Source organism: Suhomyces tanzawaensis, assembly GCF_001661415.1.
Source record: "Suhomyces tanzawaensis NRRL Y-17324 unplaced genomic scaffold CANTAscaffold_5, whole genome shotgun sequence".
Lineage (NCBI taxonomy): Eukaryota > Fungi > Ascomycota > Pichiomycetes > Serinales > Debaryomycetaceae > Suhomyces > Suhomyces tanzawaensis.
In genome coordinates this window covers 620,633-642,374 of record NW_017963640.1, presented here as the reverse complement: position 1 = coordinate 642,374, position 21,742 = coordinate 620,633, and the positions used below count along the sequence as shown (strand labels likewise).

The 21,742-nt window shown below is 46.1% G+C and overlaps 12 protein-coding genes and 1 non-coding gene across 13 annotated transcripts; 6 read left to right on the top strand and 7 right to left on the bottom strand.

Annotated features, from left to right (window-relative positions):
* The first annotated feature begins 103 nt into the window (after positions 1 to 103).
* Positions 104 to 575, top strand: CANTADRAFT_268327 (uncharacterized protein). Its single transcript, XM_020207900.1, has one exon. The coding sequence runs from the start codon at positions 254 to 256 to the stop codon at positions 521 to 523; it is 270 nt and encodes an 89-aa protein (XP_020063655.1). The 5' UTR covers positions 104 to 253; the 3' UTR covers positions 524 to 575.
* CANTADRAFT_26592 (uncharacterized protein) lies at positions 430 to 871 on the bottom strand. Its single transcript, XM_020207809.1, has one exon. It carries the CDS (start codon positions 805 to 807, stop codon positions 628 to 630), a length of 180 nt encoding a protein of 59 aa, XP_020063654.1. The 5' UTR covers positions 808 to 871; the 3' UTR covers positions 430 to 627.
* Positions 872 to 1,163: 292 nt separating this feature from the next.
* CANTADRAFT_22519 (sugar porter family MFS transporter) lies at positions 1,164 to 2,828 on the bottom strand (the record flags this gene model as incomplete). The annotated part of the gene is made up of 1 exon (XM_020206830.1): positions 1,164 to 2,828. One exon carries the CDS (start codon positions 2,826 to 2,828, stop codon positions 1,164 to 1,166), a length of 1,665 nt encoding a protein of 554 aa, XP_020063653.1.
* A 1,664-nt stretch (positions 2,829 to 4,492) lies between these two features.
* On the bottom strand, positions 4,493 to 5,212 carry CANTADRAFT_22518 (mitochondrial 54S ribosomal protein mL67; the record flags this gene model as incomplete). The annotated part of the gene is made up of 1 exon (XM_020206829.1): positions 4,493 to 5,212. One exon carries the CDS (start codon positions 5,210 to 5,212, stop codon positions 4,493 to 4,495), a length of 720 nt encoding a protein of 239 aa, XP_020063652.1.
* A 365-nt stretch (positions 5,213 to 5,577) lies between these two features.
* CANTADRAFT_53760 (uncharacterized protein) lies at positions 5,578 to 7,539 on the top strand (the record flags this gene model as incomplete). The annotated part of the gene is made up of 2 exons (XM_020210250.1): positions 5,578 to 6,368; positions 6,435 to 7,539. The coding sequence occupies 2 exons, from the start codon at positions 5,578 to 5,580 to the stop codon at positions 7,537 to 7,539; spliced, it is 1,896 nt and encodes a 631-aa protein (XP_020063651.1).
* A 428-nt stretch (positions 7,540 to 7,967) lies between these two features.
* CANTADRAFT_6896 (flavin-containing monooxygenase) lies at positions 7,968 to 9,584 on the top strand (the record flags this gene model as incomplete). Its single annotated transcript, XM_020210999.1, has 1 exon — positions 7,968 to 9,584. The coding sequence occupies one exon, from the start codon at positions 7,968 to 7,970 to the stop codon at positions 9,582 to 9,584; it is 1,617 nt and encodes a 538-aa protein (XP_020063650.1).
* A 713-nt stretch (positions 9,585 to 10,297) lies between these two features.
* Positions 10,298 to 12,259, top strand: GRS1 (glycine--tRNA ligase; the record flags this gene model as incomplete). The annotated part of the gene is made up of 1 exon (XM_020210998.1): positions 10,298 to 12,259. The coding sequence occupies one exon, from the start codon at positions 10,298 to 10,300 to the stop codon at positions 12,257 to 12,259; it is 1,962 nt and encodes a 653-aa protein (XP_020063649.1).
* Positions 12,260 to 12,821: 562 nt separating this feature from the next.
* Positions 12,822 to 13,011, bottom strand: CANTADRAFT_26588 (uncharacterized protein; the record flags this gene model as incomplete). Its single annotated transcript, XM_020207807.1, has 1 exon — positions 12,822 to 13,011. Exon 1 carries the CDS (start codon positions 12,999 to 13,001, stop codon positions 12,822 to 12,824), a length of 180 nt encoding a protein of 59 aa, XP_020063648.1. The 5' UTR covers positions 13,002 to 13,011.
* Positions 13,012 to 13,733: 722 nt separating this feature from the next.
* On the top strand, positions 13,734 to 13,838 carry CANTADRAFT_t173. Its single transcript has one exon. It is a non-coding gene; the product is annotated as a tRNA-Pro (tRNA).
* A 240-nt stretch (positions 13,839 to 14,078) lies between these two features.
* Positions 14,079 to 14,568, bottom strand: CANTADRAFT_26586 (uncharacterized protein). Its single transcript, XM_020207806.1, has one exon. The coding sequence runs from the start codon at positions 14,516 to 14,518 to the stop codon at positions 14,114 to 14,116; it is 405 nt and encodes a 134-aa protein (XP_020063647.1). The 5' UTR covers positions 14,519 to 14,568; the 3' UTR covers positions 14,079 to 14,113.
* A 1,079-nt stretch (positions 14,569 to 15,647) lies between these two features.
* On the bottom strand, positions 15,648 to 17,468 carry XKS1 (xylulokinase; the record flags this gene model as incomplete). The annotated part of the gene is made up of 1 exon (XM_020210136.1): positions 15,648 to 17,468. The coding sequence occupies one exon, from the start codon at positions 17,466 to 17,468 to the stop codon at positions 15,648 to 15,650; it is 1,821 nt and encodes a 606-aa protein (XP_020063646.1).
* A 705-nt stretch (positions 17,469 to 18,173) lies between these two features.
* Positions 18,174 to 18,413, bottom strand: CANTADRAFT_90847 (signal peptidase complex subunit; the record flags this gene model as incomplete). Its single annotated transcript, XM_020211744.1, has 1 exon — positions 18,174 to 18,413. One exon carries the CDS (start codon positions 18,411 to 18,413, stop codon positions 18,174 to 18,176), a length of 240 nt encoding a protein of 79 aa, XP_020063645.1.
* Positions 18,414 to 20,327: 1,914 nt separating this feature from the next.
* Positions 20,328 to 21,416, top strand: CANTADRAFT_6892 (glyoxylate reductase; the record flags this gene model as incomplete). The annotated part of the gene is made up of 1 exon (XM_020210996.1): positions 20,328 to 21,416. The coding sequence occupies one exon, from the start codon at positions 20,328 to 20,330 to the stop codon at positions 21,414 to 21,416; it is 1,089 nt and encodes a 362-aa protein (XP_020063644.1).
* Positions 21,417 to 21,742: the final 326 nt, after the last annotated feature.

Here is a 21,742-nt window from a genome sequence, read left to right as displayed (position 1 = left end):
GTTTAGCGACAATAGCACTGACTGTCTGGTTGGAAAAGCCTCAGTTTTCGGTTTTTGAGGCTGCTGCTGGATGTTGGAGGCGTGACGACGGCGGGATTTGGCGGCGGGATGGAAAGCACGCGTGGACGAGACCTCCTGTGCTGGTGGGTTGTGGGAATAAAATGTGGCTATGGATTTAAACCATCGCCATTTGTCATCGGCCCTTAATTGCGGCTACAAAATCGATGATCGGGCTCTGTGGCCGCATTAGGTAATGTCACGTGACCAGGCGGCTGGAGCCGGCGGCCACCGCCTTGCGCCTGGCCCAAACAGGAAGGTGTGGATGATGCCAGGGGGCTGCTGGGACTCGGCTGGGTTCACGTCAGTGACGGAACGGCACCAGCCAGTGAGGCGTCGGGGAGACAATCGTGGCGTTTCGGGGGTGGGGGTGCCGTGGGGGCCAAACGGGAGGAGGAACTGTCGTGAAGGTGGAGCGGGTTTTGGCGGGTTTTGGCCAGTCGTGTGTGGTCCGAGCGGTCCTTGAGAATATTTCTTGTGGCAGAAACTGGATAAATTTACCGAGATAGCGGTGGTTGGGTAGGAATAACGTTTGATTGTCACCAATATTTTATCTTTATGGTACCCGGTTTATTGGCGAGATAGGGCGAAAATTAGGGTTATAACTCTTTTCTCCAATAGTATCTTCATTGTAAACAATTTATAGATGAGGTAGATGAATTGTAGAGTGTAATCGGTCCAATTTTGCAAAAATATTATCTTTGTTGCACCCAAACAGGCGTGATTAGGTGAGAGCAGCCATCGTTCCATTTTCTGAGACTATCTATGCACACCTAGAAGCACGGGACTTTTCTGGATATAGTTTTCAATTCAGGTTTATCCCCCTTTATTGTTGGTCTAAACTATTGATACCAATTTACCTCTTTTAATGGAACGTTGGTGGAAATTTACTGTTAACAGTAGCATTACAGATAATAAATAAGCCTGGAGATACAAATCCATACATAATATTGTTTTCACTACCTCACCTTGACTTACTCTAATTACTTCTTGAATGGGTGCAAAATTAGCATCCATACTCAAAACTAATTTTTGCCCCATACTAAAATACACATTTATGGCACAATACTAAAGCAAATTACTAGAAACATCTTCGGCTATGAACCTCAAACAGACTTGCTATTCACTTCTGTAGTGTCCAACTCGCCTGTAGAACTAGAATATTCGCGGTGCTCGATGAATGCCTTCTTTTCTTCCCATGTCATTTTGTCGTCCACATGTTGGAATGGCATATCCCTTGCAATTTGAACCGCCTTCCATGGTTTCCAGACTGGTGTCTGGCTGAAAATGTCGTCCATCTCTTCCAAACTTCTGCCTGCAGTTTCTGGGAGCAAAAAGTAATGAACTGAAATGATAAGCAAATTAATCACCGCAAAAATGGTATAGGTGTATGGACCTATCGTCTCAAAGGCAACCGGGGTGATCATGACCACTGTGAAATTACTAGCCCAGTTTGTCGCAGTCGAGAGTGCGGACCCTGTTGCTCTCATTTGTAAAGAAAGAATTTCAGGTGGGATCAACCAGCTAGCACCCAAGTATGAAACTCCAAAGAAACTATTAAAAACGAAAAGAAACACAGCAGCTGCGATACCCGCCTTGGAACCACTCCCATTATCAGCAGCCCAGGTGGTAGCAGTCAAACATGCCATAGCAATTGCCTGACCAACAGTGCCAAAAATCAACAAAAACCTTCTACCTAACCGTTCAATGAAGATCAATCCTAACAAGGAGGCCAAAAAATACTCAGTACCATTTGCTGCAGCTAAAATTCTAGCATTGAATGGGGACATGTGAATATATTGCTCAAAAATGGTACCAGCATAATAGGTGATCAAATTGATACCACAAAATTGATTGAATACTTGTCCCCAAACCGCTAAACTTATTCTATGGAAATTTCTATTTGGACCCTGCCTGAATATTTCCCTCAATTTAATATTATCTGCACCTTCTGCCTTCTCTTTTTCGTTGTAGTAAATAATTTCGTCTACCTGGGCAGATACCATATTGTGATCTTCGGGAAGACCGTATAGGGCCGAAAAGACTTGTCTGGCTTCAGCATTTCTGCCCTTTTTGATTAACCAACGTGGTGATTCGGGAAAAGAGAGAGCAGAACCAACAAGGATAACAGTGAAAAGGACTTGGAATGCCACCGGAAATCTCCAAGAAACTTCTGAAGTCTTTCCTTTGTCCAAAAAATAGAATCCAAAATCAACCCAGTAAGACACCATCACACCTAGGGAAACAATACTACCCTGCATCATGATCAATTTTCCTCTCGATTTAGCATGAGAACTTTCAGATTGATATACTGGAACAGTGGCTGTGATATAACCTACCCCGATACCAGTGATGATTCTAGCCACAATTAAATGGGGAACTGTGTAGGCACAGGCTTGTAATGCACCTCCAACGGTAGCAATGATAGAGCCCATAAACATAATTTTAATTCTCCCAAGTTTATCACCTAAGTACATAGTTGATAATGCTGAACACATACAGCCTATTTCATAGATGGCAATGACAGCACCTTGCAAGGTAGCGTTGTTGGATGATTTCATGGCAGGAAAAGTTTTCTCGAACGAGGGCAAAGTCAACAAACTTCCCATAACACCTTGGTCATAACCGAACAACAAGAAACCGACTCCGGCAAAGGAAGAAACCGCATACTGCAACCTTTTTCCTGACAAACCCATAAAAGTGTGTATCTTGGACGAAGATAGGTCCAGATGATTGAATTGTAATTCTTTTGACAAGCTTGAAGACGACATCCTAGCTGTTGCTGCAGATGTGAAAGTGGACATTCTATCTTTTTATAATATTTTGCATCTTCTTCTAGAACTAAAATTATGCTGCTAGTGACGTAGCACTTATCCGCCATTCTATCAACTTTGTGGGTATTTTCTAGTCTTCAGTCTCCAAGTCACCTCAATTGCAGCCATGCTACTGTTTCCATAATAATTATTAACGGAAGTCGTGACTAGATTACCCAAATCGACACAGAATTTCCCATTCGCGGAATTCGTTCGAGTCTTCCGAGATTAACAATGTTTCAACCCCAGAATTTGCATTAATTTATGCATAGATGCGACAATAAATGTCAGGGGCTCCAGACTATAGCAGCAAACTTCAGGGCATCCGTGCCGTATACAACCAGAAAATGAGAGGTATGCCCTGTTCTGGCGTCTCATTCAGCGATGACTGTATTCATTGTAGAGTGTCATAGGGAGCGTCATAGAGAGCGTCAGCTTGTTTGCTTCTCAATCGGGCTAGCCACTTATACGCATGATTCTGTCTTTAAAGATGTGGTCAGAAAATCCATTTCGAAAGATATGAGCCCAAACTTACCACTGACACACATGCGGGGTCCAAGGAAATCCACCGTCGTAAGATGGTCCAATTTCCAACCCTGTTGAATCGCCGTAAGAGTGATTCACACGATGGCTCCATTCGAATGTTTCAGGCTGACATCTATTTCGCCTATGATACTCTTGAAGAACTATCTAAGGTGGGACTTGGCTCGACAAGGTTGTGTTTCTTTCGGAGTTAGCAAATCGCGTTCTTCAGACTAAATTGAAACTAACAGTCCTTTTCTATTGTTTATGACGTAATGTCGGAATTATGTCAATATTCGCAGACAATTGTAGCAATGATTACAATTTTAGAAAGGACATGCAAATCACGACAACACAGTACCACTCCAAGTATTCGATAAGACAGGCTCTTTTGAAGCCATTGTATCAATTATACAAAAACAAGGACTGAAGAATTTAATTACCACGAATTCAAGATTCCAAGCTGTCAATCCATTCTAAAGGATTAAAATCGACTAGAAAGACCAGCGAAAAGAACAAGATCGAGGAGTGGAACAATAGCACAGAAATTCCAAAGATCTGTCGTTATTTTGCAATTTAAGAGCAATAAATGAGTCAATACTATGCGGAGTGACCCCGCTATATTCGTATCTGTGGGAGCAGTCCCATTGGCCTGTCCTAATCCTTGGTGATGTAACAAGAGTTCAATAATCGGATATCAATTCCGCATCGTATGAGTAGTTCGGTTGGAAACTGTGTTACTTTTGAGCCTCATGGAGGAATCTAGTTCACTCTAGAATTAGGTACAGAACCAAGAATGTAATAGAGAGCTTATCTAGGCCCAGTAATTGTGAAGAGTCTTATTTGTAATGGTTTCTGGTTAGTAACAGACGACACTGGCTCATTTAGTTGCATTCACCCAATTCAAATTTGCAGACATCACAGCTTTTATGAGAAGATTACAAAAGATTCGAGTTTGACCCATAAAATCGAAACTACCGGGATATATTCAAGCAGAAACTCAAGTTTGGTTATTAAATTGCTCTTCTCGACCGATCACCAGTTTAAAAATTTGACTAGTTTCTTATACTAACCATGCATTACTATATACAATATCTACATTAAGCCACCACAGACTCCTCGACTTGTTTCTCCACAGCTTCTGCTTCTCTCAACTTAGCGAACTCCTGGACAGCACGAGCCCTCAAGTCATCTAACAATATACTTTGGTCTCTGGGGTTGAATGGGGGTAAGCTATCGTGTTCCACCAAGTCCAATCTCCAATGCTGGTCTTCTCCCTTTCTCCACAAGTTCTCCCATTGCAACTTGGTGTTAGCCAATTCGAATTCGTCCACTACGTGTGCCAAATCCGCAACAGCTTCTTGGGAATAGGTTGGTCTGTATTGTCCCGAGTACCAGGTGTTTCCTTCGTTGTCCTTTCTTCTTAACGACTTGGCCTCCTTCTGCTGGAACACATCGCGTGCTTGTCTCAACTGGACCAAGCCCTTGTAGGCAGCCAAGGCGTATTCGTAGTTGTCGAAGGTGGCCACGCACATGACTCTCCATAAATCGTTTCTTCTGCTAGGCTTTCTGTTCTCCCAGTTTGGACGGGGGAACTGTTCGTCGATCTGTGTTTGGTGGAATGCTGGAACCTGTGAATACAACACTTGTCCACTGAAAAGGTTCTTGAACATGTAGACTTGTGGAGCCAATCCGAGTTGCTCCAAGTCTTGGGCAGTTTTTGGTTCCTTGGCGATTCTAGCACCCAAAACCTTTCTGGTTTTGAGGTGCTCGATGAGGAGCTTCCTCATCTTCTTTTCGGCTCTCAATCGCATGGGCATCCTGGCACGTTCTTTGAGGTATGTGGGAGGGTTCGAAGTGTTGGTATCGATTGCCTGAAGAGTTGAATTTTTTCATACCGCGGTCGTGCACCCGCCAAACATCCTAGGTATAGCTCACGTGACCAGCTGTCACCACCTCCACATTCAAGTGCAGTTGGAACACATACCACTATTTCCTCCATACGCCCAGTCTGTCGAGATTGCTGCCTCACACTCGCTCAATCCGACCGCGTCACACTACTGTTCGAACTGTCAAACTTTCTCCGGGCGATATCAATAGTTCTACCACCAACACTCGTCCAAACAACCTTCCGCTATTGCATTGATCTAGGCACAACAGACCGCACAGCCGATCCCAGACTACCATGCTCCTGTTACTATTGGGCAGCATCCCGTTTCTAGCACTATTAGCGACATCGGTGCTATGGATCTACCGACTAGTGTATGATCACCAAATCATCAGAACATACTCCGGAAGACTCCACACACCACGCCACGAGTTCAACCGCTACATCGAAACCAGCGTGAACAGACCATTTGGGGCCCATTTGATGGCGTTGACAGTCGATGAAAACGACGAGGACGACTACAAGCCGTACGACCACAAGAACGGCCAGCACAATGTGACTGAAATGACGGCCCAGAAGGACTTCCACTCCAAAAACAAGATCATCGGATGGATTTTCGCCGCTGCCATCTCGCTAGGCATCGAACTCATAGTGCTAATGATGTGCGAATTGATCGATGTCTTCGGAGAGGACGTGCGGTTGTGGTGGTTCACCATCACCATAGACTCGTTGATGGTACTATTGACGTTCGTGGTGCCGTTCCTCATCATTAACTTGGCAGTTCACCGGGATTTGGCCCCCAGGCTTACCAGAAAAAGCTACGGAGGGGCGATTTTGACGGCAGTGCTCGTCATTGTATGGCTTGTATTGCTCCACAAATGTGGAGACCTCTCACAATCGTTCAAGCCGTCAGCTGCATCATCATACTACAACCCCGACACTAGAACCCTAATTGAAAGAAAGGTCAATGAGGTGTCCATAGCAGGCATCACCATGATAGCCATTCTTTCGGGAATTGGGTGTACCTCTACTCCGTACGAGCTCTTCTCACTCGACACCAGAATCAGCCGTCTATTGAAAGGAAGCAGGTTCGAGAAGATTATCGGAAAATCTACGTCAGGGTCGAATTCATCCCACATTCCCACCGAAACAAGCATCAACAACTTGATCCAGTCGTACAACAACACCAATTCGCTCTTGAATAAAAGAAAGTACGACTTGAACAACCTCCTTGTCCAGACTGGCGGGACGGTCTACAATCAATCGAGCGCATCCAGCGACAATTTGTTGCATCCAGTTCCGGGGTCGTCGAAGCTTATGTCCCCCCAGAATAAGTTGGGAGGCATCATTCATAAAGTGCAGTCATTTGCCAGTATATCTAGTCTATCGGTGGCCACCGACAGCCCAGAGGAGGAGGAGTTGACCAAAGAGATCGAGTCCTTGAAGAAGTTGAGAAGCTCCGTCTACGATGAGATATTGCACCTGATTTCTCGGTACATCAATGCTCGCAACAGCTATTCATCCAAAAATAGTGAATTGATCGCGAACTTTCTCACATGGGCCAACTATGCATTCGCAGGCTACTGTATCTATAGGGTGGTGAACGTGATGTTGGTTCGCATGCCGTACTTGTTGTTTGTTGACACACTGGAGAGCACGTATCAGTTGCACTCAAAAGAGACAAGCGTGGTAGATTTGCCAGAAGATGAAGAGTCTGGGGTATCTACATCCAACGACGCGTTGGCCATCACATTGGCCAAGTTGGTGTTATCCTGCTTTCCCAACCTCCCAGTAAGCGAGACCCAGCTTATCAATCAGCTAGGGTTTATTTTACTGGGAAGTTTGTTCATCTGCTCGTTTTCGAACGTGTTGATTACATTCAAATCGTTCACCAGATTTCTACCCGCAAATCATGCATCCAGCTACGTAAGAAACTGGCTCAAGCATCTTGTGATTGCAGAACTTTTGGGAGTATACATAATAGCCACGGCTCTTTTGATCCGAACCAACCTCCCAAGAAATCTTTCGCATCAGATCTCCAAAATATTGTCCCTTTCGGGTAGTTCCATTACCAGCGCGGATATATCCCGGAAGGAAGTGGAATTCATAGACGGATGGTTTGATAAAGTGTTTGCCGTTTCCTGTATAGTGACCATGCTTCTGATTTTTTTCAAAAAGCAACTCGTGGATAGCCCCACAGACCATACGGACTATGATGAGGAGCTGTTTATAGAACATACGAATTATAAGATGGCGTGATCCACGTCACTGACTATGGCAACCCTAAACAGGCAATAAAGCTTTCTGCGGGGTCCCCGAAAGTTGCATGGCGCACCTGCATCTCTCGGCGGCAGGTCCCGGAGATAAATTGGCTCAGCCATGTTGGCGCCAAAGCACAAGGACCATCAGTGGCAGCACGTGCAAGGGGAACCTTGTGCAAATCGACGGTCAGGAATAAAGCTTGTTGGTACTTAACCCCGCATTATCGTACAACCGCAGTTTCCGCGCATTAGAAACATGCCAAACGTCTCCGTGAGGTGCATGAGGACCCCGCTCACAAGCAAACATAGGCATCTTATTTCGCAGGAACCCCAAAATGGAGACGAAGCATATGAACAAAGAGTGGCCATATAAAGCAAATTGTATTTCGCGAATTACGAATTCTTCTTTTACAATCAACTTATACCATGTCTTTAGTAACTTTGGAAAAGAGGTCTCATGTGGACCCAGAACCATACAGAATCAAGCTCGAAGATGCTGACAGAGTCTTGGGCCCAAATGCGTCTATCCCTCGCAATACTTCCATACCTGTCAAGCATTCCTCTTCAAATGTGACCATTGTCGGCGCAGGGTTCGGAGGTATTGGCTCTGCTATGCTGATCAAAGAAGAGTTGAAAGAAAATGACTTCGTCTTGTTCGAAAAGCACGATAACTTTGGAGGTACCTGGTACGCCAACACTTATCCAGGATGTGCATCTGATATCCCTGCATTGTGGTACTCGTTTTCCAAGGAAATGAATACGAACTGGAGTCGTATTCAGCCTCCTCAATACGAGATGGAAGAGTACATTTTGAAAGTTGTTGAAAAACACGATCTCAGAAGATACGCAAAGTTTCAACACGCAGTGAATGAAGTCAGGTACAACGAGGACGGAACCTGGACCTTGGAGGTCACCGACTTGAAAACTGGAGGTATCATTCTCCACACCACCAAGATTGTCTACCTCTGTGGTGGAGGCTTGGTCCATCCAAACCAGCTCAAAGCCAAGGGCCTTGAGAATTTCAAAGGTGAATACATGCATTCTGCTCTCTACGACCACAGTGTTTCTTTGAAGGGTAAGAACGTTGTCATTGTTGGTAATGGGTGCTCTGCCAACCAACTTGTGCCTGCCGTCTTGGACCGCTTTGACCCCAAGTCAGTGGTCCAAATTTCGAGATCCAAGCAGTATATCATGCCTCCAATTACCAAAATCCTCTATTACTTTTACAGAATATGTTCGGTGACTACATTTACCCTGCTTCTCTGCAGATGGTTGGTTGTAATCATCGCGGAGGCCCGTTTCCCATTGTTCAAGGGTAATAGTTTGATTTCCAGAATAGTCAGAAAATTCAATGCCGTCCTTTGTCTTCGTTACATGAGAAGAAACTGTCCAAAGAAATTCCAGGACAAGGTCATTCCCGAGTTCAAGGTTGGGTGCAAGAGATTAATTTTCGACTACAGCTACCTCAAGTCCTTGCACGATCCAAGAATTGACCTCAGATCTGAAAACATTGATCATGTCAAGGAACGTTCTATTGTTCTTACTGATGGCTCTGAGATTCCTGCCGACGTGATTATTGCTTGTACTGGCTACGACCTCACGAAGAGTTTCAGTGCACTCAATGTTGTTGGACGTAACAAAACCACCGTACTTGATTTCTGGACAAAGCAGGGTGTCAGTGCATACGAAACCATTTTGGTTCGTGATTGTCCAAACATGTTCTTCATTGGTGGTCCAAATTCTGCCACTGGACACTCGTCTGTGGTTATGGCTATCGAAAATGGTTTGACTTTCGCAAGAAAGATTTCTAAACACATTTTGGACGGTAGATACAAGTCGGTGGTTGTCAAGACCAAGAAGTACAACGAGTGGTTCGAAAGGATTCAGAAAGAGCATAAGAAGAGTGTCTTTGGCACTCCATTTGGAGGCTGTCAATCATGGTACACCTTGAACAACGTGAACTTCACCACTTATCCATACTCGCAACTCACCTATTGGTGGAACATGAACCACCCAAGATGGCAAGATTTTGAGATCGAGTAGTGGTGTGTTGCTTATTTATTCGTGAATAATTAGTACCGAAAATAATTTATTATAACAGCACAGCAGTAGAATTGGTAGGTCCGTTGAGTCCAGCGATTGAAGTGGGCTACTGAGCCAGATGTTCAGCAACTTAGAAACGAGAAATTTTCATTTAGTTCGAAGCAAAGTTGCAATGGCCTGGAAACGTAGTTTTGGCTACAGCAAGAGTGCAGATTCCAGACTGGCACCACGTAGTAATATTTCAGGGTCAATAGTTAATGAGGCAGATGATCAGGAATAAATAACAGAAAATGTTCATCCAGTCCGAAACTTAGCTTGCCTACAAAAATGTGCCGATTCCAGCCTCTAAGGCCATGCCCATTCGGCTCTGTCTGAGACCCAACCGTCGCAGTTGGGTCGCTTGCATTTTATGGCCTTATATCCTAGTTTCATCGTTGCGAATAACTTAGCTGTATGTAGAGAATTACTTACTTGATTCTACGCCCAGACGCTCACGAAGCCAGTTCCATAGTCACGGCCCTACCACCGTCACTGCCCTACCACCATCCTGCCCCCTACCGTGACTCATTGTCGTTCCTCCACTGGTAGTCTTGGCCCACCCATACGTGCACACCCGCACTATGACTGAAAAAATTTGTATCCATAAAACCACTACGTCCATCATTAACTCTGTCAAACTTTTAACGAAAACATCTCGAATCTTCACCTCGAAAATGTCTACCGCCGCTGCCCCTTTTAACAGGGAAGCCTTAGAGCAAGTGTTGAAGAGAAGATTCTTCTTCGCGCCAGCCTTCGAAATCTACGGAGGTGTTTCTGGATTGTACGACTACGGACCTCCAGGTTGTGCCTTGCAAGCCAACATCATCGACACATGGAGAAAGCACTTCATTTTGGAAGAAGACATGTTGGAGGTCGACTGTACCCTGTTGACGCCCCACGAGGTGTTGAAGACCTCTGGTCACGTCGACAAGTTTGCTGACTGGATGTGCAAGGACTTGAAGACAGGAGAGATCTTCCGTGCCGACCACTTGGTGGAAGAAGTTTTGGAGGCACGTTTGAAGGGTGACAAGGCTGCCAGAGGCATTGCCGTCGAGGAGGAGGAAGAAGACGCCGACAAGAAGAAGAGAAAGAAGAAGGTCAAGGAGATCAAGAACGTCAAGTTGGACGACGAGGTGGTCAAGGAGTACGAGAACATCTTGGCCCAGATCGACGGCTACTCGGGTCCTCAGTTGGGCGAGTTGATCACCAAGTACGAAATCAACAACCCTGCCACCAACGGCAAGTTGGAGCCTCCAGTGGAGTTCAACTTGATGTTCGAAACCGCCATTGGTCCTTCCGGCCAGTCCAAGGGCTACTTGAGACCAGAAACCGCCCAGGGCCAGTTCTTGAACTTCTCCAAGTTGTTGGACTTCAACAACGAAAAGATGCCTTTTGCCTCTGCCTCCATCGGTAAGTCTTTCAGAAACGAAATCGCCCCAAGAGGTGGTTTGTTGAGAGTCCGTGAGTTCTTGATGGCTGAAATCGAGCACTTCATTGACCCTGACAACAAGTCCCACTCCAGATTCTCCGAGGTCGAGCACGTCAAGTTGAGATTCTTGCCAAAGGAAGTCCAGGAGTCCGGTTCGACCCAGCTCATTGAAAAGACTGTTGGCGAAGCTGTCAAGACTGGCTTGGTCGACAACGAAACCTTGGGTTACTTCATTGCCAGAATTTACTTGTTCTTGACCAAGATTGGTGTTGACTCTGAAAGATTGAGATTCAGACAACACATGTCCAACGAAATGGCCCATTATGCTGCCGACTGTTGGGATGCTGAACTCCAAACCTCGTACGGTTGGATCGAGTGTGTTGGTTGTGCCGACAGATCTGCATACGACTTGAGTGTTCACTCTGCTAGAACCAACGAAAAGTTGGTGGTTAGACAAGCCTTGCCTGAACCAGTCACCGTTGAAAAGTTAGAGATCGAAATTTCCAAGAAGAAGTTCGGTCCAAAGTTCAGAAAGGATGCTGGTACCATTGAAAAGTGGTTATTGGCTAGAACCGAATGTGAATTGGAAGACTTGGGTAAGGAATTGAAGGAAAACGGTAAGATTGTTGTTCAAGTCGACTCCCTTCCAGAAAAGACTGAATTGGACACCGACTTGATCAAGATCGAAAAGGTTACCAGAACCGAACACATCCGTGAATTCACTCCTAACGTCATTGAACCATCCTTCGGTATTGGCCGTATTCTTTACTCCATTTTTGAACACCAATTCTGGACCAGACCAGGCGATGCTGACAGAGGTGTCTTGTCCCTCCCACCATTAGTTGCCCCAACCAAGGTGTTGTTGGTCCCATTGTCCTCTACCGCCGAATTGCAACCTATGGTCAAGAAGGTTTCTTCTTACTTGAGAAAGCAACAAGTTCCATTCAAGGTCGACGACTCCTCTGCCTCCATTGGTAAGAGATACGCCAGAAACGATGAGTTGGGTACTCCTTTCGGTATCACCATTGATTTCGAATCCATTAAGGATGACTCCGTCACCTTGAGAGAAAGAGACTCCACCAAACAAGTCAGAGGTTCCTTCGAGGACATCATCAAGGCCATCAAGGAAATCACCTACAATGGTGTCTCATGGGCTGAAGGTACTTCTCACCTCACCCCATTCGAATCCCAAAGCAACGACGCTTAGATTCCTGTAGTTATAATAAGTATGAGACCACAGCAGATACTGTAGGGCATTCCAGTGGGGCTACCAACCGGAAATAGTAGATGAAGCAGCTTAAGGTACGAAATAAGCAATTGGCATGATAATGTATTCCTAAAATCACTCAGTAAAAGAGAACCATGAAGACATACGGAACTAGATAAAGTCAAACCTCCATCACTTAGGGTCGAATTGTACTAGTGCAAATTTTAGAACAGTATGGAGTTTTTGGTTCAGCAAGTAAATATTTGATGCCACTGGTCCATTTCCGAAGCTATGCAAAATTGAGGTGCTGATGCAACAGAAACAGATTATAATGGGCTTTAATGCTGCTAGAAGATCTTAAATACCTCTACTTGTGCCTGTCAAGATAGATATGTGGAACAACTTTAGAAATGGGTGCAAAATGAAGACCAGACCAAGGCACCTTTGACTCATACCAGATAGCTATCAATAAGGCTATCCCAGCAGTGTATTGGGGATGGAGAAGTACGCTGCTATTTGTAATCAATTGTTTATGTAGCAGCCCTTTGGAGACGTTCCCCTGCTATAATCTGCGCCGCCTTCTTCTCTTTCTCACTACTTGTACTCTGACAACGAGTCTAACATCGCCTTTAATCCTTTTGATCATAAACAACACAGCCATGATATGAACAAACGCAGTCAAGAGAATTTCCAAGCCAGTGTTGCCTTGGCCCTGTACTGTTTGGAAGACCGAAAGAACCATTATGGAGTTGATCACCACGAGAAGAAAGATATCACTGGTTCTGAGCGCATAGCGGCTTTGCCAGACTTGACAAAGGACCGACAAGTCTATTTGTATAGAAACGGATAGGACGTAAAGACACAAGTAGAGTGTACTGAACGTCATGGCTATAAGATCCTAGTGGTGTATGGCGTCTATTGTCGCATTGTAGAAAAGTGCACTGAGGTATGAAATTATGGGAATATTTAGCAGGTTGTGGTTGGAGTGATCTTTAATTCCTTCAACACTGTGGCGACTAAATCATTCTGGGTACGGATCACTGATGCTTTGTATCTCGGCGAATAACGGAAACTTGAGAGTCACTTTTGTGATAGGCACCTCCCAGATATTCCTGTGGCTTTGTGAAGACTTCTAGCGTGTATTTTTTTTTTTTTGCTAACGGGAAGTATATTATAATCTATAGACTATATATCTATTGCAATGGATAACACACCATAGCATAGAGTTGCTGAGAATTTGCAAAGCTGTATGCCGTTTGAATTAGGCTGGGTCCAGTTATATTAAGAAGAGTTTAGTAGCATTTTGCCCAACATCAGATGTTTTTTTTTGAGCTAGAACCGTTTATTCGACTTGTATAACCCTATTGTTGTGGAAAATATCAGATTTAAAGCAAAATTGAGTGAAACAAATCATGTTTCAAAATTAGGTTTACCTAGATATAGACCATTGGCAGAAAGCATTCTCAAAGAAATAGGGCGTGTGGTCTAGTGGTATGATTCTCGCTTTGGGTTGAGATTTAGTTTACTGCATCAAAATCAAATATGCGAGAGGCCCTGGGTTCAATTCCCAGCTCGCCCCTTTTTTCTTTTCTACTTTTTTTACCAAAGCTGAACTGGAATACTCCAACTGATTGGATAGGAGTTCCTACTTAACTGGTACCAAGCTCAATCAATTTCCTCGCAGCTCAAGCATTCTGCTTTAAAACCCTATCTTAAAACTATGAACACTCAATACAGTCCATGTGGATTAATTTAAGCCGAATGAAATCTTTGACTTATAGAGTTCTTCTGCTATATACATGAAATTCTATACTTGAATTAGGCTGGTACGAACCCATTAGAGGTCACCCAGAATCACAATGCTCTCATGTAGTCCAATACGAACTGCTTGAATATAGGCTTGGCCTTTTGCCAGTCATCATCCTCAACAAAACTAGCACCGTAGGCTTTGTATAGTTTCTTAATTTGGGCAATTTCGTACTCATCGCTCACCACCCCATTTTCAACTGCCTTTTCGAGGATTAAGGTCGCAAAACTCCTGTCATTGTCGTAGAGGTTACCTAATATTAAAGCTTCGGTTATCAAGCCAGAGCCCGATCTTTTGGTGTGTTCGTTGAGAGATTTCGGCACTTTCTGGATGTAGTCGTTGTACACCTCCAATGCGGTTTCCACATTAAAATGGGAGTTGGCCACGATTAATAGTTGCAATGCTTTGATGGAGATCTCTTCTGCTGGCAAAATCGTCTTGCCGATTGTCATGAAAATATCTTTGTCCTGGGCCACTGCTTGGTACAAGAAGCATTTGAACACATTTTGTTGCACGAGGTCTATTCCGTACTTTGCGTGAGTTTGGTACTGGTGGAACTTCTTTAAGGTCTTGTCTACGTCAGCCTGATGTATACCATAAACCTCGATGAGCCTAAGCCGCAAGAGCAATGACTCAGGCCTTGTGTCGGTATCCAACTGCTTTGAATCTATGAAGTTGATTATGTCAGCTCCTAGTTTGCTGAATTCGGACCCTATCTTCTTCCCGTAAATCTTATCCAAACCATCGGAGAGAATCTCAAGGCTCAAGCTCTCGGGATCCAAATAGAAGAGTCTTTTGAAAATGAGGATGAATCCAAAATCGTCGACGTTGCGTTTCAAGTAGTTGCTCAAGAACTGGGCAGAAACTAACTCATTGGTCATAATGGCATCGACGAATTCAGAAAGCCTATCCTCTAGCAACCTGTCAAACATAGTGGCTAGGGCTTGTTCTTCCTTGAAATCGTATTTCTGGAGCAAATACTGGATTTTGTCCAAGCTTGAAGAGTCAATTTGAAACTTTTCTCCCTCCTCCAAAGCATTTATTTCCGATGTTTCACCGTTCAATAACTTCTCCAACACAAATGACACTGTTTCTGGGGACACCTGGTCAACGTCAGCCTCGTGTGCTTTGAATAGATCCCAAGTGCTGTGGACTCTTCCAGGGTTGACTTCCATAAAACGGTTCAAAAGATCATTGTTGCTAAATGCCTCCTTTTGGGACTTCAACTTAAAGTACACTGAGAAGTTAGGGATGAGGTAGGCAAGTAACTGCTTCTTTTGAGGGTTGGTGGACTTGTTGATGGCTTGGATCAATTGGAGCTGAGCAGCCAGATCATTGTCTGAGGCAGTTTCAAGGTGGTGGAGTGTAATCGAGTTGGGATCCCTCTTGACTAGCTGCGTGAAGCGCCTGATGGAAATACGTGTTAGGCGTAGAGTCAGCATGTTGGTTTTGTAGGTGGAGAAATTGGATGGGCTTCAACGGTCACTATTAGTCACGTTGATATTGATCACGTGCCCAGATTATCGATTGCAAAATTCTGAACTTGGTCTGGAGTTTCTAGTGTTTATTCTATTGTTCTATCTAGTGCTTTAGCGTTTCCTCCATTCTGGCCAACAAAGCGACACCCTCAAGGTAGTCGCTCCACTTATTTTCAACCTCGAAGGGCTCCAAGTCGTCGTTGACCTCGAATAACTGGTTGATGTACTTTTCGTAGCCGATCCATTCGTTCTTCTCCTCGCAGGCATAGCTCCAACTGGCCTTGAAGGCACCACCCAACGCACAAGCGTTGGGGATCTCCACTCTGTAGTTGCCATTAATGGGTGCCAAAATCGAACCCATCTTTTTGATGATACTCGTGTTGTTGGATGCACCACCAGCATAGTAGCACCTGTTGGGCTTGGAGGTGATGGACTCGAAGGTGTGCTTCTTGCCATCGGTTGAAAGCTCACCGTGTTTCTTGATCAAGTCGTCGTACATCTTTCTGGCTTCGTCCGTAGGCTCAGGAGTGGTACTGGAGCCGGAAGAGCCACTTCCACTCAACATGGGACCGGATCTCAATCTGCAACTCAAAGTCTGGGACTCCACAATAGAGCTGACGTCGTCCTCGACGGTCCACTTTTCACCGATTTCGAGATCCTCGATGGTCCCGTCGACCAACATCGATCTTTTAGTCTGAGCAGCTGCGTTTGGAATAATCTCCCCAAGAGGAAAGTAGATTCCCAACTTGCCATTGAAGTCGGTGGAACCGTCCAACAACTCGTCGAACTTGTCCCACGACTTGTTGTCGATATTGTACTTGGTGTTGATTTCGTCTCGGACCTTTTCTCTGGCCAAAGACCCATTGCAGTAGCAGAGCATGCCCATGTAATGGTCAGGCATGGTTGGGTGCTTGAAGAGATGGTACTGAGATGATGGATTATAGTTTTTGGTGATGATCAACACGGTAGTGGACGTTCCTAACGAGATCAAGCAGTCATTAGGAGCTAGTGGCAACGAGAGGATAGTGGCCAAGTTGTCGCCAGTAAACGAGTAGACCTTACAGTCGCTGGCGAAGCCGTATTTCTTCTGGAAATGTGGAGAGACCGTTCCGTTGGCATTGTAGCTGATGGGACTGATTTCACCAAGCTTCAGTCTGAGCTGATCGATTGCATCACGGTACTTAGAGCTGTGAGGGTCCGTTCCATCCAACTGGGGATGGACGCCAGCGGCTAGCGCCAATAAGCGCTCGTCGTACTCGCCCTTCTGGATGTCGTACAAGTTCATGCCACAAGCATCTGCTTCCTCGATGGGTGCAATCTTCCCGAGCAACACGCTGGCTACAAACGACGACACCAACGAGATCCGCCAGGTGCTGGCGTAGCGCTCAGGGTCGATTCGTGTGGCCAACTTGCGGATTTGCAACCCTGTGAATCTGTAGTGGGCTCTGGAGCCTGAGATCTGAGCCAACTCGTCAGCACCCACTGTGTCTTCGAATCCCTTCAATTCGCTGCCTGTGGAGTGGTCCTGCCAGTTGGGAGAGTTCTGGAAGGTGAAAGCGTCTTGAAGCTGGTCGCTGAGGGCACCAGAGCCGTCCAAGCTCTGCAACAAGTGCTCGGCTTGTTGGGACCAGTAGATGGAGCCGTGCTGCTGGCCAGAGCCGCTGATACCACGGACGTCGGCGAACGGGAACGCGTCTTGCTTCATCTGGTCAAACACATGGTCCACAGCGTCTAGCCACATCAACACTGGGCTTACAATGGTGTCATCGTCCACAAGCACGCCTTTGTGGATGCCGTAGCGTTGTTTGTAGGCAGCATCGAACTCGACATGGTAGGAGTGCAAATGGTTCAAGTTGGCGTCTGTGACGATGACTTTCAACTGCTGGGTGGAGAGGTCGAATCCGAGAAAGAGCGGAGGAGCCATGGCGGGTTGGTGGATCTGGAGGATAAGGTTGATTTGGAGCTAAAAATTGGTGGATTGGAGCCTGTAAGTTGAATTCGGAGGGCTATTGGTGGACTAGTTTGGATTCAGAGCTTACAAGTTGGATTCAGAGCTAGTAAGTTGCTGCCAGTGCAATTCTGAAATTCGGAGTGGAAAGGTGGCGATTGGAAGCCCGTGATTTGCTGGGATTCAGAGGCTAGATTGGCGGATTTGGTGCCTATAAGTTGGGGGTCGATCAGTTGCTGGCGATTTGTGGCCTGTATAGTGCTGGCGATTCGAGGCCTATAATTTGCTGCCTTCAGTTGGATTGGAGCCCACACATTTGTGGTGATTCGAGGACTATAAGTCTCTGGGATTTGAAGCCTCTAAGTTGCCACTCATAAGTTGCTGTCAATTTGGAGGCTATAAATCCATGAATTGGCGATTCGTGGCCTGAAGTTGGATTCCTAGCCTAAGATTGTAGATGCGGAGCTATTTAATTCGGCCAATTCGGCCAATCGCCACTGCAATTTAGAGCTACTTGGCTGCCTACACAGTGCTGGCACTACAAGCCTATAGTTTACTGCAATCAAGCACATTTATTCCTGTTATACATCTAACACCCGAACGAGCAATCATGTCCTGCCTGAAGCTGACGGGTGGCGTCTGGCTGTCAACGTCACAGCCTTCACAAGCATCATGCAGACGCTATATGCGCACCTGCAACCACTCGATGCTTGGCTCCGACTTGAACCATGGCCAATTGGGGCCCACGGCCACTATGGTGGCTGCCACCAACGCAAGGAAGGTGTAGAGTGTGTAGGGAAGGGAGTTTGTGGCGAGGCCCACAGCCAAGCTGGCAACAACGTAGACCCACTTGGCGTGGTCGATCACAGCCTGGACCTTGGGCTGGTTTGGTAGGGTGACGGGGAACTCTACTGCATCCATTGTGAGGAGTGTTAGTGGTGGTGGATCGTAGAAAACACGCAGTTTAAAACGTGATAAGAGCAGCGAGGAAATAGAGCGAGAAAATAGGCGTGGAAACAGAATAGTGCGTGGAGAATAAGAGACAATAAAGACGGGAATATTCGTGGAATAGTGCCCTACTCTGGAGAATACGGACTAGACTGGAATAGAGGCCAGAATAAATGCCAGAATAAAGACTAGTACTGAGCGTCGAGTCAGAATGAATGGTAGGAGACCTTGGCCCTAGATGGCTCTCTGGTGGCAGTCTCTAACTAGTGTAGGAATTTTCTACCAGAAAGTCGATCCCGAGGAATCGCTACCCGATCCGTCAGGTCAATAATGCAACAAATACAGAAATGGTATAGTAGGATCAAAGACTAAATGTCTTCGTTGTGTGTAATGATTTAGAGAGTATTGCAAATTGAGACCGTAAATCGCATCCAGGAAATTTTGCAATCCAAGGTATGGGATGGTCCATCACCCTGTAAAGTTGCCCTCACCAGAGAAATTCTCCAGAACTAATCCTGCTGAGTTTGTTGAGTTGATTACTAAAGAGCTCATCCCATACTGCTCCCCACAAAGACTAACTGGTTCATATAAACTACTGAAACAGTAGACCCCGCTAATTTGGGGCTAACCAGAGTATCAGTGATAAATTGTAGTGTATGCCGTGAGGAGTATAGGCACCACTAAAGCCTCTACCTTCTTCTCCAACAGTGGAGGGGAAAAACGATAAAGTATCAACCAAATTAAGTAATGATAATTGGTCACCACCAATCAACACTTCACCAGTAGTCTGTTCATTACTCAGCTGTAGTCATTGTCAATTACACACGAGGCTCATTACTCAGTGACCACTGCTTAAAGTATAGAGTTGCACTAATCAATGGGATCATCACCTAACGAAGAATTTACCCCGAATAATTGCAGTGACCCCATTCATAAATAATGGAAACTGCCATGGCTGGCAATGCTAAATTTCCAGTAACAACAGTAATTCCACCCAAACAATCTGGTTCCACAGAACGGGCATTAGCATAGCCATTTCAAAAGGTCTATTCACAATGGGGCTCTCCAGAAACTTAACTGATTAATTATTACTGGCTTTTCAGTCCATTCATGGTAGAACTGGCCGAAAAATAGTACTTTAACGATGCATGTCCCTTATGGGACTTGTAATTAGATACAGTACAATGTCTTTGTCCGGAAGACTCCTCCCCAACGCTGGACCGTTCTAGGCCCAGTTGGGTCTACTCCTCGCAGTTCGTATCACATCGACGCACCAGTCGTCTCACGTCAAGCGTCTCTTGGGACTAGAACATGCACATCGAGGCCAAGTGAAGTTTCAGCTCGTCATCCATACTAGGAACTGCTCTGGAACTTGCATCCAAAAAATAAAAATGGAGAATCGTACTCGTGTGGGATTAGATTATGGTGATCTCCCATACAGTACTAGAAGACACCGAGAAACCAGATCCGGACCAGTGTCCTGGACTACTTCCTTCCGAACCTACCAGGTCTAGACGTGTGGAGCATGGACGTGCATCTGTGTCCCCACAGAAGCCATCATGGTTCGGAGGTTTCCCCACGTCGTTATTGCTTTTGGGCTCCCATGCCCCAAATGCACCCGAAGCGTGGGGTAGCTGCACGCAGCACAACCCGGACCCTCCAGCACAACTCGGACTATCCAGCACAACTCGGACACCCCCCGCCAGCACCCATAACCATGCGGACTGTGCACCAGCCTACGTAACCGCCAGCATGACCGCGGCTGCCACCATTCCGCTTTGGTCCCCTCCAGGGTCTCCGATCGCGGCAGCGCCTCTCCACTCTCCTCCACTCTCCTCCACTCATCCTCCACTCTTCTTCCCCATCCAACACTCCCTCCACTACACAATGAAGCCCCAAGTCCTTTTCATCGGTGACCTTAACACAGACCTTCCTGAGTACGCTGCCTTCGCTCAGAAGTACGAATGCCTCCAGTACCGCATCTCCACAGTGGAGGACCTCGTGGACGCCTTTTCCACCAAGTTCAACAACATCCAGGCCATTTATGGCGCCTGGTTGGGGTTCGTTCCGTTTGGCGGCTTCAAGGACCAAATTTTGGCAGCAGCTCCAGACTCGTTGAAGGTGGTGGCGATCTGCTCCGTGGGCCACGATGCGTACGATGGAGCTGCCATGGCGGCTAGAGGCGTGGTGTTGACCAATGTGCCCTCAACAGGAGCCGCTGAGCCTGTAGCAGATTTGGTGTTGTACAACGCCTTGCTGAGCTTCAGACAGTTCCACGTCTATCCATCGCATTTGACGCCCAGCAACAACCACACCGTGAAGGTCAGAGCCCAGTTGGCGGCTGGCAGCTTCGACAGCGCTAGCGGCACTGCTGGCCGCAGCGACAACTTTGGCTACCACTACGGCCACTACATCAACGAGAGACCATTGTTGTCACCTCGCGGCCACTCTGCGCTCGTGGTCGGCTTTGGTAACATTGGCCAGACCATTGGCAGCCGTTTGGCGCAAATCGGCATGGACGTTCACTACGTCAAAAGAACGCCTTTGACACCTGCCCAGGAAGCTGCTTTGGGCTATAAGGCCCACTACCATGCGTCAGTGCTTGACGCCAAGGACCACGCCGACTTAGTGGTCATAGCCTGTCCTGCCACCCCGGAAACGAGACACTTGATCAACAAGGAGGTGATCGACGCGATTGCCAGACCATTCAGGCTCATCAACATCGGCAGAGGCGTCATCGTGGACGAAGACGCGCTCGTGGCAGGGTTGAAGGCTGGAAAGGTGTTGTTTGCCGGGTTGGACGTGTACGAAAACGAGCCCGTAGTCCACCCTGAGTTGTTCGGCAGACAGGACGTGATTTTGACACCCCACATCGGGGCGTCCACGGTGGAGAACTTCGACTACACCGCGGTGCAGGCGTTGAAGAACATCGACGACGTGTTGCTGGGCGGTGCTGGGCTCACCCGGGTGAATTAATTGTTAATTGCTTGATTTCATTGCACTAGTGAAATTGAATTGATTGAATCCCTTGTTTAATTTAATTCAAATGAATTACTGGAGCTGAGTTACTGAAATTGAATTAATTGAATTTGGGCTAATCAGTCAATTAGTTGATGGTTAATTGAATTAATAAAATGGAAATGGTGAGTATTGGCTGTGTGAATACAAGAAGATACAAAAAATACTAGAAGTGAATAGAAATGACAATAGAAGAAGCAAGATGGTCATATATCAACCAGCCCAATTTATGGTAGTTTCGATACTAATGAGTGTAGATGATCCATGCGCTTTCGCATACAGAT

Bases quoted from the DNA above. Each gene is read 5' to 3' on its own strand.
- CANTADRAFT_268327 (XM_020207900.1), top strand. From the start codon at position 254: ATGTCACGTGACCAGGCGGCTGGAGCCGGCGGCCACCGCCTTGCGCCT.
- CANTADRAFT_26592 (XM_020207809.1), bottom strand. From the start codon at position 807: ATGGAACGATGGCTGCTCTCACCTAATCACGCCTGTTTGGGTGCAACA.
- CANTADRAFT_26586 (XM_020207806.1), bottom strand. From the start codon at position 14,518: ATGACAATCGGCAAGACGATTTTGCCAGCAGAAGAGATCTCCATCAAA.